Genomic DNA, 14,424 nt, shown 5'->3' on the forward strand with positions numbered 1-14,424 from the left:
AACAATGAAAACAGTGAATGGGAAAGGATCACATGCCTGCTTCCATATTTATTGCACAGAAACCTGGCAATTTAAATGTGGGCATTTTACATTCCAGTCAGGGGGAAACTGAAGTACATGTCAAGTTTTAATTGACCCCTAAATAATTTAAAGGCCATCTGAAACATTTCTGGTAGAAACTGTCTGGTTTCGGACTTCCGGGTTGGCGCCATCGCCGAATGGCGGACTCCCTCCGAGCTCCGGAGGGAGTCTGCTCGGCAGGGGCTGGGTCCTACCGCGCCGGCGACGCGGGGACCCTTAGAAACCACGGGAACGGATCCCGTGGACATGGTGACTCGGCTGGCACCGTTATCGCTCTCCCGGCTTGTGAAAGAGCCTTTTTAAAGGCTACGGATCGGGCGTCGGGGAGTAGCGTGGTGCTTTGAGTCCTCCGCTTCCCCTGCCGGGCGCAGCCGCATGCCATTCGGCGGAGAGCGCTGGCTTCTTCCAAAGGAAATTCGGACAATTGATCAACAACCCGTGAGTAATTGGGCAACCGGGTTTAAAAGGAGGAAAAAAGAAATTTTTTTCCGGATTTGGCACGAGCGGGAGGGGATCCAAAAAAGGAAGTCAGTCCCCTCCCTGATTGTAAACATGCTAAAACAAGGACTGAGAAACCAAGATCTATTCAGAAGCTTATTGATGATAAAAATTACCAACTCCACGATGTGAATTATAAGAACTGTGCTGGAGGAGAGGAGTCGAGGGTGAGGAAAAAGCAACCCCCCCCTGGGAACCGGGGCGATTCGGACAGCCTGGCGAAGAGAGATGGAGATTTTGACAGCTGTCAAAGGAGCTGTCAAAACTGGAAATTATAAAGAGGACTTTGCTACAAGTTCTTTGCTGGTTAATTTTGTTACAATTTGATATAAATATGGATATAAACTGTCGGGAAAAAGAAACAACAAATTGACTTTTGGATTAGAGGATACAAAGTTATTGTAATCCCTCTAGAGGGGATTCGGGACATTACAAGTGTCGTATGTGGAAAAGTACTCTGGGATGTGTAAAGGTCTTATCTCCTGGGAAAGCTGCAGAACTGAAATATTATTTTGTCTACAGAGGTGACTATAACACAATAGAATCTTCTATTGAAGCAAGAAAGGAACTGGACGTAAGTCTGTGTCCCTGAATAACAAACCTCTGTAGAGACGTTAAATTTTGGAACAAGAATGTTTTGACAGCTGAACAAGACAGAAACCTGAGAAACCAAGAAATAAAAGAGTAGATGACTGAATACGACACGGAAAGAATAATGGGAGGAGCAACAAAAGATTAAAGAAAATTAAAGGCCTCTATTAGATTGGATTTTCAAAGTTAAACATCATTAAGACAACCAAATCCGAAGAAAACAGCAGGATGGACTGAGATAAATTTGGCTGTGGACTTAAGATCTCCAGGCCGACAACATACAGACAAATGGACATGGGGAATCAAAACCGGGGAAGGGAGGGGGAACCTTAGAATCCAAAGGCTTTGTAACCAACTTTTTGAATTTCTCTATACTTTCTATCTTATATTCTTTATAACTTTAATATTTTACGTTTCTGTTTTTTCTTTTTTTTAGAAAGGGGGAATTCGTGGAAGGAATGAGAGCGGATCTTGGGGAAAACTTTGTTCTATTATAAGACGAGGAGTGATGCTAAGATGGTGTAAATTTAAATTGGTTTATGAGTATAATATATTAGGTTTAATTGGGGATGAGAACTTGTGGAACCAACTTAGATAAAGGGGAATACAATCGGGAGGGGAAGGAGGAAGTCCCAGAAAGAAGGTTATGAAAAGAAGGGTCTAAATTAGTTTCTCTTTTTCTTTCTTTCCTTTATCTTTCTTATTTTCCTATTCTGTTATTATTGGAAATTTTAATAAATATGATTATAAAAAAAAAAAGAAACTGTCTGGTTTCTGCCTTTGCCATATCAACTATGCAGCCAGCAAACCTGTCACTGTTCAAGAAAGGATTTAGGCTTATACTCTATGGCATAACATTAAAAGAGCTGCCAGTTACAAATACTCTGGGGGAGAAATGGAATACCATAGGAAAGAAAAAACAGGGCAAGGAAAGATAGTCATGAAAACTAGCTTCAGAAATACACTACTGCTAGGGGATCAAAGTTATAGGTGATTAACTTTTCTTGTTCCTCATTAAGTGAAGAGACGAAGGTTTTTCCTGTCCTCAAGGGAGGACTGTCCATTCAAGGGAGGAAGCAATTTATGTAAACCTCTGTGGAAGCAAAATGCTTCCTCCTTGACTGAAACGAAAGCTAGCATGTATTATCCTTACACCAATTTATTGGCTACATTGAGTATACGACGTATTGGCTACATTGAGTATACGACGTATTTTAGAAGACCAAGACAGGCTTTGAGGAGATTCCTGCTCCACTTCCAAAACATCTACAAGAGGGATAAATTCCACAGTGTTGCAGGACGTCCGGCAACTAAAGAGTCACCTTGCTGGTGCATCTCTATCTCTGTTGGCAGAGCAGTACTGGCACACTACTTCCTAAGGCCCCCCAGACAGCTTTATGGTGGGGCTAGGGTGGGCCCTTATAACCGATATTGTGAATTCTGAAAGCATAAACAACCATGGGAGATGATCTTTCAGTATGGCAAAGGAGAAAGCAAGTAACAGATGACAATTTTATGGAACTCCCATCCTGTTCAGGTCAGACAGGCTCCCTCTGTACTGAACTTCAAGTGCCTACTGAACACTTTAAAAAAAAAAAATTCCAGCAGGCATTTAAATAGAAGTCTGTTTTTTTGTAGTATTGGCTGATTTTTACCTTTTCTATATTGTATTTCCTGTACACAACTTGTAAACAATTGTAGTTAAGCGGTATATAAGTTGTTTAGATAAATACATAAATGTGCACAAAGAACTTCAATGATCACTGCTGCATGTTTAATAGCCAGCCCTATATGTGGCTATTGCACTTTTTAATGCCTTCTGTACACATGAAAGTGTCACAAATATCCTGGTATTTCTAATAGCTTACTGTACAAAATTTCAATGCGTTCATTACCTCAAGAGGATACTTTTGTCCATCTATGCTATGTTCAGATCCATCATGAGATATATTGCATTTCCCCCAGTGAAACATTATTTTGCTTGCTTTAAATACAGCTTCTAAGCCTCCTCCAATTACATAGTAATCATTTGCCAGATTAATTTCCACTAAAAAGAGAAAATGAGTTGTTATTATGCATATTAAAGAGGAAAACGCAACAGCTTTTCAATTCAAACATATCAGTGTTATAATAATAATAATAATAATAATAATAATAATAATAATAATAATACCCCAACATTTTGAAGTTCTCATTATAACCAGCCTGCATCAACTTGGTGCACTTCAGATGTTTGGGACTGCAAGTTTCATCAGCATCTGGTATAAACAGGGCCAGCCCAACCATGAAGCAAGGTGAGGTGGCTGCTTCAGGCAGCAGGATTCACAGGACGACAGATCCTGATTCAGATCTTTATTCCATCCTTGTTTCTAATGTAGATGCATACTCACACTTTTTTCCCTGGCAGGGAGCGGGTGGTGCCAATTTGTGCTTTGCCTTAGGTGCTAAAATGTCTTGGGCCAGCCCTGGGTATAAATGAAAGCTCAGTGCTGTGAGTTGGTTCCTAAGTTAATGCAACTTAATCTCCATTGACTTCAGCAGGAACTAAGGAAACAATCCAACCTCCCATTGCACCAGGCTGGACTGAGCATTATTGTCCTTCCCCTGATCTAGACTCTGCCTGAGAATTCCTGATGATGTCATTCCGTCATCATGGAACGTTCTCTTGCAATCCACAGGATGCCTGGTGGTGGCAGATAAAAGAGAGCCCTGAAACAGAACATTACAGGGCAGGGAGGGTTTGAGCTGGCTTGTGATCTGTTGGATCCTGAGCCAGCCTCACTACCATCATGTGACAACTTCAGGCCAATTCCAAGTGCAATAGCTGCACCAGCTCCAAGCCAGTGAAGCTATTTCCTGCTTCCCAACTTTCTGCCCCAGTAGACGTGTGGTGGGAACGTTGTGGTAGTCCTGCTGCTCTCTCAGTTCCTGCCAGACAGTAGCCAAGAATTGGATTGCGCTTAAAGCCATTTTCAATATATTCCATGGATGCAATGAGAGCTAAGTTCAACTAACTTAGGCTGCAAACCCCACTTTACCTGGGAGTAAGCTCCATTGAATTCAATATGATTTAATTATAAGTCGACATTGTTAGGACCACCTTGCTTGCCTTGATCGAACCTAATAAATGTTGATTCTATTGTGGACTGTGAATATTCTAGCATCTCCAGGAGGCAGAATGAGAAAATTCATTGCTGTAATTACAGAATTCTAGTGCTAACAGCTTGATGATGGACCAAGAGTCTTAAGATGAAGCTCAAGGTAGAGCAATAATTTTACTTTCATCCTATCACCAAAGAAATGCCTGTGTGATCATGCACCACATACAGACTTTCCCTGTTCACTGAAACAGGAACGCTACATGAGTGCAATCCTTTGCTTTACTGGTTCTGGTTCTTTTACTGGTTCTTTCTAACTATTTTGAGCTCTCAAATGGAAAACTAAAGGAGATCTCAAGAATATTTCACCCACCAGCAAAGATAAATATGAGCAACAGCACAAATTTATTGTTTCTTTCAAAAGTTGTTTGGAAATCCCTCTAAGAGGAAAAACAATCCAAATGCCACTGTTTCATAGTTATATAGTTTCACATAGTATTCTTGTAGGATGGAAGAGAAAACAATTTAGCATTGTAAAATGCGGACAGATCACCAACATGCTATTGTACCTTGGAAGTCGAACAGAATCCGTTCTGGAAGTCCGTTCGACTTCCAAAACGTTTGGAAACTAAAATGCGGCTTCTGATTGGCTGCAGGAAGCTCCTGCTGCCATTCGGAACCTGCAGAACCTGCAATGGATGTTCGGGTTCCAAAAGAACGTTTGAAAACCATTTGAAAACACTCACTTCCAGGTTTCGATTGTTAGGGAGCCGATTTGTTTGGGAACCAAGGCATTTGAGATCCAAGGTATGACTATACATTCAAAGCACATCCAAAGCACATGACTTCCCCCAAAGAATATGAGGAACTCACAGAGCTAGACTTTCTAGTCAACCTTAACAAATTGCAGGAAGCTTTGGGGAAAGTCATGTGCTTTAAATGTGTGGTGGATGGGCCTTAAATACATTGAGTCAATCTATCCAAAGTTTAGCTATTAAAAGCAGTATTAACATAAATGTAAGGAATTCTGTGTCTGGGATCAAGAGATATTTTTTGGTGCACCCAATAGCTGAAGCATGCCCAGGAGGACTTTCGATTTTTGTCCTTCGATCAACAGAACCCCAATGGCATTCTACAAATTGTTTTGGAAATACCTTTCAGTTTACAATGTGATGTGTTATCAGGTAATGCAGCATGGAAATTGCTGCCTGAGAAACAGTTCAAAGCCCCCTTTATATAGCATGCAGGGAAATTTATTTATATCCAACACTGTGCAAGATATCACAACTCTCCTGGAAAATCTAGAGGAATGATACACTGCACATTCAGACAGACAGCAAACTGCAGTAGACAGCCTCCTCCAGATCTCGATTCAGGTGGTTCACTAGCGCCTTTCCATAGTAAACCTATGTGTAAACCTTTGTAGCTGGCAGCAGCTGCTCAATTAGTAATGGCTTCTCTTTGAAATTCCAGTCCTACACATAAGTGAGGGGCTCTTATAAAATGATTGCTCAAACATAATAGCCTTTATAAATTGCTCTTTGAAAACACTAGCTGTGTAGTTGTGAAAACATTAGCATAGCAGCATGTCAAGTGTAGGTATTAACAGTCAATAATTATTATGTGGAAAATACTTAAATCTTTATTTTCAGTAAGCACGCATTAATGGATTACAGTAATTATGCTATTTCTAGGGCTATTTTTGTCAATGCATATAATTTCCCTTTGAGTCCTCTTGACTTGATGCTTGAATCTTACTGCCAGCTGTCTTCCTCGTAATTGCAAAAACCCAAACTTGAAGATGATTAAAAGAAAGAAAACAAAACAAGAGGTTTTAAAATACTTAAGTGCAAAAGGTTAAATCAAAACATTAAATAAATAAAAAAAAGGAGATGTGAAATTTGTACCTGTTTTGCCTGTATTGTAGATTAAAGTTTCTTCTGCTGATTCTTTTTCCCAGCCTTGGAATTTCAGCTCCTTAAGATTCACATTTACTCGAGTTAGATCCTCATCAATATTAATAGGCGATTGCTTGGCACCATTGCAAGCTGGATGTTTCTTCCCCCAGTTTGTTTGATTTAATGCTCCTAAACATCAAAACAATACAGGTAAGCAATCTAAATAAACTTGTATGAAAGCACTGGGTTTTATATGAAAGCAACAACAAATCACTGTTTACAATACATTGTGCATCAATGCCCATTCAGGAAAACCTAGTTACATTATAGACCAATTTTATCCCCTATTCAGTGCATAAGAGCCTTACAAGGCTCAATCATCTCAAAGCATCTGTGGTAGAATAGCACATATGAATGCTCTACCGCATCAAAAACGTGCTTCATGTGTGAAGCTAACATGAAGAGCTTCTAGCCTAGAATGCTTGAATTCCTTGTTTCTGCCTTTAATTCTGCAGGTTGACTTGTGGTTCAAGACAAGCATGCAAATGAACATCTGGAATGGTAACAGCTAATTAGCAGTTCTGTGGGATTTCTTTCGGATTTACTTGCTGAGAGTACAGGGCTTGGGCCCCAGGTTTCCAAGAGGAATATTTTAATTTTGAAACACCTCCGAACACCATCATCATCATTACCATCATTCTGCCGTTCATCCGAGGATTGCAGGGAGTTTTACAATATAAAAACAGAAAAATGACAAGAGTTTTGTGAATGTTGAATATGGTGTTACACATCTTTCAAATGTCTTAAATGGCAAAAAATGAAAAGGGGGGGGAGGAATGTTTGCTGTGGGGTAACATGGCTTAACATGGCTTTCTGCAGTCACTGCATCCATGGTAATAGCATTGATGCAGGGATAAGAGCTGTTATTTGGCTAAATGTATCAGTCCGAATGTTTATAATAGCTTCAAGAAAATATCCACAACTCCTGCAAATAACTGCTCACACATCTTCTCCATGTGAAAATGGTAATCTGTCAGCGACCAATTTAAGGAAACACATTCCTTCTCTTTTGTGAAATGAAAAATTGCACTTTATGGAAGGGAATGGTCAATCTCACATGGGTTGATTGCCTAAAATTTACACTGCTCATTAGAACCAATTATCTCTATATTGCTGAAAAAGACTCTGATGTTGCAGATATTAGCCTTCCAACAAGGCAAGAGCCTTTCTGTACTGTTACCGATATCTGGTTTGAATGATTCATACAAGTGCCCCCAGCTGTCCTTCTGGTCCAGACACGGCCAAACTTCACCCTCCAGATGTTTGGAGACTACAATTTCCATCATCCCTGACAACTGGTCCTGTTAGCTAGGGATGATGGGAATTGTGGTCCCAAAACATCTGGAGGACCAAGTTAGGCCATGCCTGTTCTAGTCAGTACCCTTCCTATTCTAGCTGGTTATCATTCACCCTCCAACAAGCCACAGCTTTTCCTTGCCAGACACAATATTTCTCCTTTCCAGCTAAATCCAAGAAAACTGTCTCAATTCTAAACAAATGCCTGTCATCTGCATGAGGATGAACAAATGTGATGGCCTAGGACTCGGGCTCAGACTCGGAACCAGAGGAGTCTCAGTCTGCACCAGATCCTTTGCCTCAGGCATCATCTGAACTAAGTCTGGGGCCTGATCCTGAAGAGTCCTAGTTTGCACAGGTTCCCCTGCAACAAGCAGCAGCTGGGCCAAGTCAGGGGCCTGAGCCTGCCCTGGCTCCAGATGCGGGGATTACCTCATTGTCTTCTGGGCAATCACTTACAGCTGCTCCACTACCAGTTGGGTTAGGAGAGGCTGAGGCGGCCTCTGGGTCTAGTAACCCACCGACGTCTCCCAAGATGCAGAGACTAAGGTCTGAGAGAAGGAGAGACCTGAGTACTCGCAGGAGTGCTTGCCTTCAGGTGAAGCAGGGAGGTGAGTCACCGGGGGATCAGGACCAGCTGTTACTCCGACAAAGATAAAAGGCTGTCGGATCCCGCCGCAGGTTGTGGGAGCAACATTGCTATATGCCAGACCCTGCCTGAGAACCTGTCCCTGTCCTTGCCTGGTTTCCTGCCTCATGCCCTGCCTTGACCCTGTTGGACTGACTCCTAGTGGAACCTATGGATTCTGGACTGAACCTGGACTGCTGTTCTTGGGTTACCCCCAGGCCCAGCACAACAAACTGAAACTCAATCCAGACAAAACCAAAGTGCTACAGGTCAGTTGAAAGGCAGAACAGGGATCCAACCTGTGCTGGGTGGAGTTACACTCCTTGTGAAAAGCCAGAGGTTTGCAGTTTCGGTGTGCTCCAGGATTCTGCCCTGAACCTAGATACCCGGGTTTCTGCAGTGGCCAAGAGCACATTTGTATAGTTAAAGCTAGTTCACCAGCTGTGCTTATTCCTCAGTGACATCCCTTTGAAAATCTGTTGGCCAACACTGGTTGCATGGAGCACACAACTCCCTTGTTGCAACAACTTCTCTAGATACCAGTCTGTTTCTGGGCACAGTACAAAACGCTGGTTGTGAATCTATTTGGCTTAGTCCCAGGCTATTGGAAGGACCATATACTCCCATGAAAACCTGCCAAGACTCTGAGATCTTTGGGGGAGGCCCTTCTCTCAGTCCTACCACCTTCACATGCATTGTCAGGGGTGCGTTCAGGAGCCAGGCCCTGTGACCAATAGGACTTTGCAGGACTGGGGCCTTCCTAAGTTTGTTCTGAAGAGGCAAGGAGCAGCCTCACAGGTGAGGCTGATTCGTAACTCACAGCACCTGGTGGCAAGAGCTGGGAAGGGGTATAAGGTCAGCATTTCCCTTCAGCTCTTTGCCACAGCAACATGCTTCCTGCCTTGCTGTGTTTGGCTTCTTGCTTCCTGATCCTTGGCTTCTTGACTCCTTGCTTCTTGATCCTCGGACCCCTGATTTTGTGACTCCTTGCTTCCTGACCCTTGGCTTCTTGACTCCCGGCTCTCTGACCCTTGGACTTTTGGCTTCCTGACTCCTGGCTTCTGGTCCCCCGTTCCTGCTCCCACCCCGCCATCTTGCCCCTGGTCCTGACGTCCCCTGCAGGGACTTCAATCGCCTGTGATTCAGACCGTGACATGCATGTTTGGTGGGGACGCAGGGGAGGGCCTTCTTGGTGGCTGCTTTCAGGCATTGGAACTCCTTTCCTAGAGGGGCTTCTCTGGCTTCCTCCTTGCTGTCCTTCTGCTCGCAGGCAAGGACTGTCTTATTTCAGCAGGCACTCTTGATAGTGTGCCGTACTGTATTTCCTATATGCATTTCAATAGATACAGTACTTTGCCGAAATTACCTTGCAGCTTTCAATAAATATTTAGAAGCACTTTGAAGGTAAAGGACCCTCAGTGATCTGAGAGTGAGGGACAAGGAACAGGATGGAGGGGAAGGGAATGCTGCTATCCACAGACTGTGGGTAACTGACCCAAAACCCCAGCAAAGTTGTTACTATTAAAACAAAAATGGTAAAAAAAAAATGAAGTCAAATTACTATGGAACAAATAACACAAGAAACAGTTACTATTTAGGAAATAATAATAAAAATTCCAATTTGCCAAATCCCATACATTTTTATGGGCTTAAACTATGATTTATTACATTTCAGATTGTGTCCTTAGGTTATAAGTACACTGAAGTCCCACTGCAGTTCAAAACTATTATATCAGTAGCCATATTCTATCTTTAAATCTAAAACAGAATTTTTAAAATTGATATAGCATTTCAGTATCTCTTACCTTTAACCTCAACTGAGAAATAAATCCAGCTGTCACTAATTAGATTCCAGATCATTGTGAACAGTCAATTGGTCAGAAAAATTCATGCTGCTCTTTTGAAGAGTGACATAAATATAACATTGGTCAAAGCTAAGATTCAGCCATAAGTTCTGAATAATGAGCTATTAGATTGGAGGGGTGATAATTATTGCTTGCTGTTTTAATGTTTTTTCGAAGTGAGTTGACTATACTGTAGATCTGGATTTTTAAAATAGCACTTTTTACCGTGCAATAAATATATATTGATTAAATAAGCAATTAAGTTTATTTCAGCAATGTTAAAAGGGGTCTATGGCCATACTACCCTGAACACGCCCAACCTAGTCTGATTTCAGAAGCTAAGTAGGGTCAGACCTGGTTAGTATTTGGAAGTGAAACCATGTTAAAAGGGTCATTAAAAATGTCATTGAGGCGTGTTAATAAGTTGCAGAAAGACTGAAAACAGCTACTTGTTGCCAACATGCCAAACTTCTATGTCAAACATCAACCCCACTTTATGCTCTACATCATTGGCAACTAAGATTGTGCCAGGGACAATTCTGAACTAAGTTTGCTCATTTCACGACCTGAACTGATCACCCTCCCAGCAAGGACCAACACTTTAAAAAGTCTTGTTGCACCATTCATTTAGGGACTAATTTTTCTCTTCACCATTTTGTCTTCAGATTGCTGTTGGCTACAAGGCAGGGCCCCAGACCTTTCCAACAAAATGTAATGTTCACTCCTCTTTTCTGTGGCAATTGTTCCACGCCTCATAGTTCCAGGAAAAGAGGCACAGGGAAGAATTAGTGTTACCTGGAATGAAGACAACAGAGGTTTGGGGTGTGTGCTTGTGATAGGAGACTAGTGGCTGCCTGCCTTGCCTGCCCCAGAGGTGTAGTGGTCTGGGGTTACAGGAGGCAAAATGCCTGCTACTATTTCTCCAAGGTGCCTGTCTCCTGCATCCTGGAGGAGCCCAAACAGCACAAAGGGGCAGCTTTTTAGCTATTGAGAAAGGAGTCTTCTCACCCTTTCTGCTGATTTGAGCTATTCAGAGTGAAAGGAGGTAAGTCAGCCGCTGAGGATTGGCTCCTAAGGTCAGTCTGAAGAAGGTGCTCAGGAAGAAAACCGAGAAGTTGTTTTGGCGGCTCCAAAGGAAAGCATTTGGGAACACTGAAAACACAATGTTTCAGTTTAATGGTGTGCAAGTTCTGTTGAGTACAATGGAACTTCAAGGAAAGCGCAGTTTAAACCACTCCAAAAGAAGATATGTGAGCACTCCAAATCATTTGCTCATGTACATGCACAGAAAATAGTAGACCTAACTGAAAAGCAACACATGGAGAGCTGCATTGATTCAGCTGGAAAAAGAGATGAGAAGCAATTCATTTGCAAAAAACCCCCAACAAAACTATGAACAGAAAGGATGAAAAGGTGGCCAGGCGCATCAATATGCAATTTTGTATCTAACAGAGAAGCTAGCACAATTTCAGAATATTCAGATTTCAAAGAGGGCAAGACTAATGACTAATGGAAAAGCACAAAGTCTTTCTGTTGCCCTGCAGCATATGACAGAACTGCTGATCTTTGCATACTGTCACCAAATTCCAGGAAGGATGAAAGAAAAGTGTTTCAAAAGGTGCTACTCATGAAAGAGCTAAGACTTCCAGCTATGATGAATTAATCAAGTGGTGCATATGCCAGGAAGCATGAACAGCAGTTGAAATACTTAAAAAAAATTAAATAAATCCCTACTCCTGACTGTCGCAGCAGTTGGCAGAACTGAGCATCTAGATAAACAAAGTATAGTATTTTCCTCCATCATTTGCACAACCATAACAAATAGCTAAAACAATCATATGCATTAAAGCAGAAATAGACTGATCTCACTATTTTTATTGCCATTAATGCAGCATACAAATCATAGCAACATGTTATGTCTAAAATGCAAATTTGAATGATAAATTGAATAATTAAAATGTTGCTTGGTTTAAACAAATAAGGAGTATCCAACTCCTATTCACAACCTTTTCTTTGGCTCCACTGCCCCGAATCTAAGTTGTGAATTTACAAAGCTCACTTGGCTATACTCATGGGTTGGGATAATGAAAAGTACTTCACTTGTTCATTGCACACAACCCGAAACCTGATTTATCTAATATGGTTGTAAGAAAACCTCTGAACAGCTTCAAAAATAACCAATAAAATAACCAATAAAAAGAGACACTTTGAAACATTCAAGAAGAGTAAAAGCAACAGTAGTTATATCTTTCTAACTTTGAATTTCTTTTTAAACTTCTGACTGCTGTAAGTTCTACATGCCTGGATAGGCTTGAATAAGCAAAAATGTTTTAAGCAGGCATCAAAAAGAATACAGTGAAGGCACCTGCCCGATGTCAGTAGGCAGGGAGAACCCAAGTGAAGGTGCTGCCACACTAAAAAGATTGATTTCCTAGAAGCGTGGAACAAGTTATATGTGGCACCTGTACTTGTGTCAGTTCCATAGGTTGAAGTGGTTGAGGGGATGCATATGGGCTAGGAAAATCCTGCAGGTAAACTGGTCCCAATACATTGAGGGTGTTTCTTTTAATACTAACTGTAACATCTTGAACCTGCCCAGGTAGCAAATGGGCAATCTTAGTGCAGAAATCTATGTGGATGTGTTATATGCTGACAGGGTGTGACTTCTGTCAGAAACCAGGCTGCAGCATTTTGCAATAACTGCTGCTTCCAAATCAAGCATAAGGGGATGCATTGCAGCAATCCAATCTTGAAGACACCAATGCCTGAACCTCTGTGGCTATGCTCTCCTCATCCATGGAATGACCTTTGCATCACTTTTGCACCAGTTGCAGCCGGGAAAAGGCACTTCCAGCCACTGAGGCTACCTGTGCCTCCAGAACCACTTATCCATTTCACCAGGATTTGAGCTCAGCTTATTCTGAGATTAACCTGGTTTCCAAATCATTTGAACTATTCCTTAGACACACACCCTTTATAGCACCAAGTCTACCACCCATTTGGTTAGCACTCGACATTTCATTTCAATTGCTCTGTAATTTGGAGAATGTGCTAGTCTACAACATAATCATAAAAATAATTTATTTAGGAACAGGCAGATAGCTAAAAAAAAGAAAAAAGAAATGGATGATCCCTGGTTAAATGTGCAGCACTTTAGTTTCCTGCCAGGGGTTCTGGGACACAGAGAGATGTGAAGATGTAAGGTGCTTAGGGTCTAGGGAAGTAGGACAAGAAGATTCGAACACCATCAAACTGAGGGAGCCTATGCCTGTCTCAGGTCCATTCACCAGAACACAAACCAGAATTCATGCCCATCATTGCAACTACCTTAAAGCACAGGCATCCTTTCAAACCAAAGATAAACTTTCAAGCCCTAAAAGAATATCCTTGGTGTGAAAGGTATTTAATCACCCTCAAAATAGGTCCCCTTCAAAAGATCATTTTGTTCTCCCTCTCTCATAGCTCCAATTGAAGCTGAATGTAGGAAGGTTCAGGACACAGAAAAGAAAATACATGTTCACACAGCACGTAGTTCATCCACACCCACAAGAAACAGCGATGGGCACCAATTTGGGATGCTTTAAAAGAAGATCTAGACAAATTCGTGGAGGATAGGGTTGCCAATGGCTACTTAGTGATGATGGCTGCATTCTACTTCCACTCCAGTTGTTGGGAATCACAAGTGGGGAGAGTGCTGTTGTACTCAGCTCCTTCTTGGGCTATTGACATGACCCAGCAAGCCATTCTCATGTTCTTGCCTATTATATTCTTCCAACATGAGACTCTCATTTTCTATCACAGCAGAGGAGTTATCTGTATGGTAGTAGAGCAGCTCCTCCACATCCCTGAAAGTCTTATCTATGTGTCTTCCTGCCTGTTCTCCAAGTCAGCCATGTAAGTCTCATGGGAATTAACCCTAAGAGCCAGGATCACATTGCATTTCTTCCCAGCCGGCAGAGAGTCATTCATGTGGTGCCGAGTGAGGGGAAAAAACACTGGACAGCCACCACACACCTATTAGCTCTCTATCTTCATTACCTGCTTTATATGAAAAGCTTTTTAATTAAAAAAGATAAGCGCTTTCCAATTAAAAAAGTACAACGCAATTATGACATACTGCACACAAATGTGCATGTAACCGCTGTTTTAACCTTATGCAAATGCTTAAGAATCTGTGCATCTAGCCACCAATTATTTCCCTGATGGAGAGCCGATCAAATAAGATCAGATCAGTGCCAGATTTAGGGTGGTGCTCTCATCTCCCCCACCCCACAGGGTGCCAAGGCAAAGGGGTGCAAAATTGAAAAGATCCGTAATTGATAACATCCACTTGGGAGTGCCATACAGTGGTACCTTGATTTAAACACCTCAGGTTACAAATGCTTCAGGTTACAAACTCTGCTAACCTGGAAGAGTTACCTTGTGTTGAG

At 41.8% G+C, this 14,424-nt stretch overlaps 1 protein-coding gene across 6 annotated transcripts in view; it reads right to left on the reverse strand.

Moving 5' to 3' along the window:
- The window catches only part of PTPRZ1 (protein tyrosine phosphatase receptor type Z1), a 114,332-nt gene that overhangs the window by 61,014 nt on the left and 38,894 nt on the right, over nucleotides 1–14,424 (reverse strand). For all 6 annotated transcript variants that reach the window (XM_082239392.1, XM_082239390.1, XM_082239391.1 and 3 more), the window contains exons 3-4: nucleotides 6,176–6,355; nucleotides 3,066–3,217 (exon numbers count right to left, since the gene is read on the reverse strand). In XM_082239392.1, the coding sequence (XP_082095518.1) occupies nucleotides 3,066–3,217; nucleotides 6,176–6,355 (332 nt within the window). The remainder of the gene's footprint in view (nucleotides 1–3,065; nucleotides 3,218–6,175; nucleotides 6,356–14,424) is intronic.

Source organism: Podarcis vaucheri, assembly GCF_965113315.1.
Source record: "Podarcis vaucheri genome assembly, chromosome: 10".
NCBI classification, from domain to species: Eukaryota; Metazoa; Chordata; class Lepidosauria; order Squamata; family Lacertidae; genus Podarcis; species Podarcis vaucheri.